Consider the following 5,237-nt stretch of genomic DNA (forward strand, 5'->3'; position numbering starts at 1 on the left):
TGGAAGACAGTGTTTGCTGTGCCGTGAGGTCACAGTGCATGCACTGCACTCCCAGTGGAAGACAGTGTTTGCTGTGCCGTGAGGTCACAATGCATGCACTGCACTCCCAGTGGAAGACAGTGTTTTGCTGTGCCGTGAGGTCACAGTGAGCATGACTATTTACACAGAAGGAAGACAGCTGACCCGAGCAGTGAGGACTTGGGCACCACCACTCACCGACCACTGCGTCGTCCGGCTGGAAGAACGTTACTTTCCTGCCAACTGAAGAGCAGAAATAGGCAGGCATTAGCATCACAAGGAAACTGCATTTAATTATTTACCTGCTTATTTTATTATGTGTATGTGTGTTCTGGCCACATGCACATCTGTGTATAATGTGTGTGTTTGGTTCCATGGAAGCCAAAGAGGGCATTGGATTCCCTGATACTGGGGTTACAGACAGTTGTGAGCCGCCATGTAGGTGCTGGGAAGAATCAAAACCAGGTCTTCTGGGAGAGCAACCAGTGCTCTCAACTGCTGACCCATCTCTAGCTCCCTAAATTTAATTTTTATTTGACTATGAAAACAAATGAAAAAGCCAAATATAGTGGGCAATCCCTAGAATACCAGCACTTAGGAGGTGGAGTCACGAGGCTCGAGAGATCAAGGTCATCCTGGGCTACATACACATCAAATGTAAGGGCAGCCTGGGCTACACGAGATCCTGTCCCCCAGACAAATAGTCAACTAAAATTAAAGAAATGAAATAATTCGCAGGGTGGTAAAAATCCACTCAATCCAAGAGCCAGGCCTGTGTGGGGTATAGGATGGTCTATGAGTTGCACAGGGTAGGACATGTCAAGTCTCGTTTCTCTAGAAAATCTGATGCGCATAGGGGTTGACACTGTGGGGAAATACGGCTCTGTGTCACTGCCAACAGATGAAGGCCCTGAAGGCCTCCCACAAGAGGCTACAGAAGCTGCAAACACACACACACACACACACTCACACTCACACACTCCTCTGCCAACAGTCAATTCATTTGACTATTTTTGTTCTAGGAGCTATGAGATGAAACAGGAAGAAAACACTTCAGTGTTGTGAATACTTTGGGCTCAGAACCTTCCTAAAAACTTTATAAAACAGTATGCCTTATCTCATGTCTTATAGTATGTCTTACAGTATACCTTATAGTATTCCTTATACCTTATAGTATGCCTCATAGTATATGGTATTATTCTTCTAGTCTACAGATAAGGAAAACGAAGTAAAATGGCCTCAGAATTAACTCATCCTTTGGTACCAAGATAGTAAGTGTTTAAGTCCGCCTCCCCTCTTGCTTTCTCTGGGGACCCATCCCGTGCTGTCACCCCCACTTCTGGCTCCCATCCTACTACACCTTCCCTCCTGTCTCCTGGGATCACATGCTTGCTTTTGCTGGCTCCTTCCACACTTCTCTTTCTTCCACCATCCTTTAATCGCTGGTGTTCCAAAAGGTTCCTCTGTTTCTACTGCCTCCCTAGCTCCCCAGCTCTGTCTTGTTTGGTTTTGAAGTGTATACACGGACAGCTCTCAGACGGAATCCTAGCTGCATAGAGAGAGCGCTCATCCTCCCGAATCAGCCAGGCTCTGCTCACTAGCGATTCCACGCACCAGCGATTCCACGCGGCAGGTCATCATTGCCCTTCTTGAACTCAAGTGCAAGTGCAAGTGTGAGCTCACCTGGCTGCGCCCGTGTACCTTACTCATAACCCTCTTCCCATCTCACTGAGGCCAACCTTATCACCTCCTGCTGACTCTGAGGCCAACTGCTTATCACCTCCTGCTGACTTCCTTTCCTCACTCTTGCTTCCGTCAGTCAGTCCCTCTTCTGCCATCACTGTTTAGCTTATGGACTTTGTGACATGATTCATGTTGGTTTCTGACCCTACCAATCCTCTTCCTAGGGACTGGTCTGCCACTCCCTTTAACAGTGATCTAGTGATCTCATTTGTAATGCTCACCAAAAGACTGGCCGGCTCTGGTCCACCCTCCTGTTTGTGTCTTTCTGAGAACACGTCTGTCTTCATACATTCTTTTGTTCTCCTATATTTGAGGAATGATTTTCCTTTTTTTCTGCCAGCTCTCAGGACTGAACCCATGGCCCTGTGCATGCTGGGCAAGTACTTTACCACCAAGCTACACACTCAGCCCCAAGCATCGTCCTTCTGTAGAATGCTTACACACAAGCCCAAGTTACTTGCATCAGTTAGCTTTAGACCAAAGCGTACGTAATCATCAGCAACTGCGTCAAATCAAGTTCTCAGTTTGCTTTACACCACGGAGGGGAAGCCAAGCCGTTTGTCCTGGGGATGCAAACTCAGAGTTGGTCTTTCTGATGAGAACGACCAGTGAGCTTGCTTCATCACCTTGAAGTATTTTTAAAGCCAGTAACGATTTTAACAGACAGACCAAGAAGCCTGAGTATCTGAAGTAACGTGGTTCTAAGTCGAGCCCGACCACTCACTAAGAGGCTTTCACGGCCAGGGTTCACCCACTCCGCTCACACACCAATCGATGGTAACTTCTGAATAAGTTTATGGGGTGGACCGTATTTGAATCTTAATTGTGATTTTAGTTAAACACGGATGATAATTTTACTTATCTAAACAATGGTATGCTCCTTTAATCTGGTCAGATTATAGGTAAAAAGTGTAATTAGACGACCATTCAGTCCATCTGTTGCTTACCCATTCCACATTTCATAAGACCGTGCCTGTCCTTGAGAGTTATCAATAAGAAAAACACATATACACAAATAAGCAGATCATTATAAAAGCTCAAAAGCAAGCCAGGCTCTGGGACTCAGGTGCCACATCACAAAAATTCAATACAATTACATATGAGTCAAAACCTAGATTTTACTGAAGTATAAAGTTCTTCAATCATAAACTCAATCCTACTTTCAATTTTTAAAAATGACCTTTTAATAAATTTATATTATAAAACATATTATTTTATGTGTTGGTAATCTTATTAGCTATTATTAACTTTCCTTCTTTCTTCTGAGACAGGGTTTCTCGGCGTAGCTCTGGCCATCCTGGAGCTCGTTTGGAAGACAAGGCTGGCTTCAGACTCATAGTGATCCACCTGCCTCTGCCTCTAGTGTGCTGGGATTAAAGGTGTGTGCCACCAGTGCCTGGCCTAAATGTCTTTTATATAGAAAATACAGATAATACTTACCCTCTAATACAATTCCAGAAACTTCTCTTCCAACAGGGAAGAAATCCTTTTCCATCTTCATTTCTGCTAGAAGCTAAATCATGACAGAGTGTGTCAGCACATTACTGTCAGGAATAGAGTCTGGGTTTACATGCTAACACACTATATAATCCCGACACTTGCCTTAACACCAGCATGCTGGACAGAGAGGCAGGAGACCTTAAGTTGGAGGGTAGTCTAAGCAACACAGTGAGTTCTCATGGCCAGCCTGGGCTGCAGAGTGGATCAAGAACCAAAACGACAACAAAACCAAGCAATAAAAACCCATTTCTTTTTTTTTGTTTGTTTGTTTTTTGAGACAGGGTTTCTCTGTGTAGCCCTGGCTGGCCTGGAACTCACTCTGTAGACCAGGCTGGCCTCGAACTCAGAAATTCGCCTGCCTCTGCCTCCCAAGTGCTGGGATTAAAGGCATGCGCCACCACGCCCGGCAAAAACCCATTTCTGACATATGAGAAAGCAGGACAACAAAAACCCAAGCCACAGAACAGCAAATACAATTCACCTTCAGAATGACAATAAATATAAAAAAATTACAAAAAACATCAAAAACTCCCCTGTTCCAGAGTGGGAACCGCGAGCTGCTGAGGCCCGGGACACAGAACTGAGTCCTGGGTGCCAAGACATCTGTAACATTTTCTCTGTGGAGATGAAGTTCACCTCCAAACAATCTCAGGTACCCGAGCACAGCTTCCCTGTCCCCCGTTCAAGTGAGGTGAGGGAGGGCAGACAGAGCACTGCTGACAGACAGACAGACAGACAGACAGACAGAGTGGCCTCCTCACACCCTCAGGATCACCGCTAGGGACACCGCTCAGCAGGCAGCCTTGCTGAGCACGCAGGAAGCCCTGAGTCCCACAAGGCCTGAGTACTATCTTAATGTACTGTCTTCAGAAAGACAACCTGCCTAGCGGCACGTGACAGTTTACTCAACGGCTACTTGTCACTCTTTTCTGTTAGCCTGCAATCCCAGCACCACCGAGGTGGGCAGGGGTGTCAAGATCTTATGTTAAGGCCAGTCTGAGGATTTATGGATTCTGTCTTAAAGAAAAGCAGACACCATTGTTTTCCTCAGTCCCAGGTTAGAGGGCTTGGGGAAGAGTGGTGGTATGTGTATGTGTGGTATGTGTGCATATATGTGTGTGTTGTGGTGTATGTATAGTGTGCATATATGTATGTGTGCATATATGTGTGTGTTGTATGTATGTGTGCATATATGTGTGTGTTGTGGTGTATGTATAGTGTGTTGTGTGCCTGTACATTTTCCTACCTTAACCTACTGTCTTCAGAAAGACACCCTGTCTAGCGGCACGTGACAGTTTATTCAACGGCTACTTGTCACTCTTTTCTGTTAGTGGCAGAGCGCTTGCCTCACATCCACATGGTCCAGGTTCAAGCGTCAACACCACACAACTGGAATCTGTGCGGTCCTGTAATGTGGAATAGTAGCCATAACTGGACAGCAGCATCTCTTCTTAGTAGACACATTAGATATTTCCCCAGATGTAGTCATGGACATATAAAACGTGTGCCTAAATCAGTTTTCCTGTCTGTATTCTTTACGGCTACAGCCTGAATTGGCTCTTCCCACACTGACTGACCCTCATGCCCAAGGTGACTGGCACAGAGAAGGACTTTACGAAGGTAAGTGAAGTTGTGGGGTAGACTCCTAACTGTCAGGACTGGGGACTAAGACGACGAGACACCAGAAGCAGCTCACACCGAAGAAAGGCACGAGGACACTGCCAGGACCTCATTCAAACCCTGAAGGATGGACTCGAGACAACCATGCTTGCACAGTGATCTCGGGCTTCTACCCTTCAAATCTGGGTTAAAAGAAGTGTCAGTGGTTGTACTGGCTAGTTTTGTGTCAACTTGACACAGCTGGAATTATCACAGAAAAAGGAGCTTCAGTTGAGGAAATGCCTCCATGAGATCCAACTGTAAGGCATTTTCTCAATTAGTGATCAAGGGGGAAAGGCCCCTTGTGGGTGGAACCA

General features: G+C 45.8%; 1 protein-coding gene across 3 annotated transcripts in view; it reads right to left on the reverse strand.

The window, feature by feature from the left end:
- The window catches only part of Cryzl1 (crystallin zeta like 1), a 39,633-nt gene that overhangs the window by 18,677 nt on the left and 15,719 nt on the right, over positions 1-5,237 (reverse strand). For 2 of the 3 annotated variants that reach the window (XM_021184824.2, XM_021184825.2), the window contains exons 4-5: positions 3,202-3,274; positions 217-261 (exon numbers count right to left, since the gene is read on the reverse strand). In XM_021184824.2, coding sequence (XP_021040483.1) covers positions 217-261; positions 3,202-3,274 — 118 coding nt within the window. The remainder of the gene's footprint in view (positions 1-216; positions 262-3,201; positions 3,275-5,237) is intronic. The other variant, XM_029470631.1, reaches the window with a different exon arrangement.

Source organism: Mus caroli, chromosome 16 (assembly GCF_900094665.2).
Source record: "Mus caroli chromosome 16, CAROLI_EIJ_v1.1, whole genome shotgun sequence".
Lineage (NCBI taxonomy): Eukaryota > Metazoa > Chordata > Mammalia > Rodentia > Muridae > Mus > Mus caroli.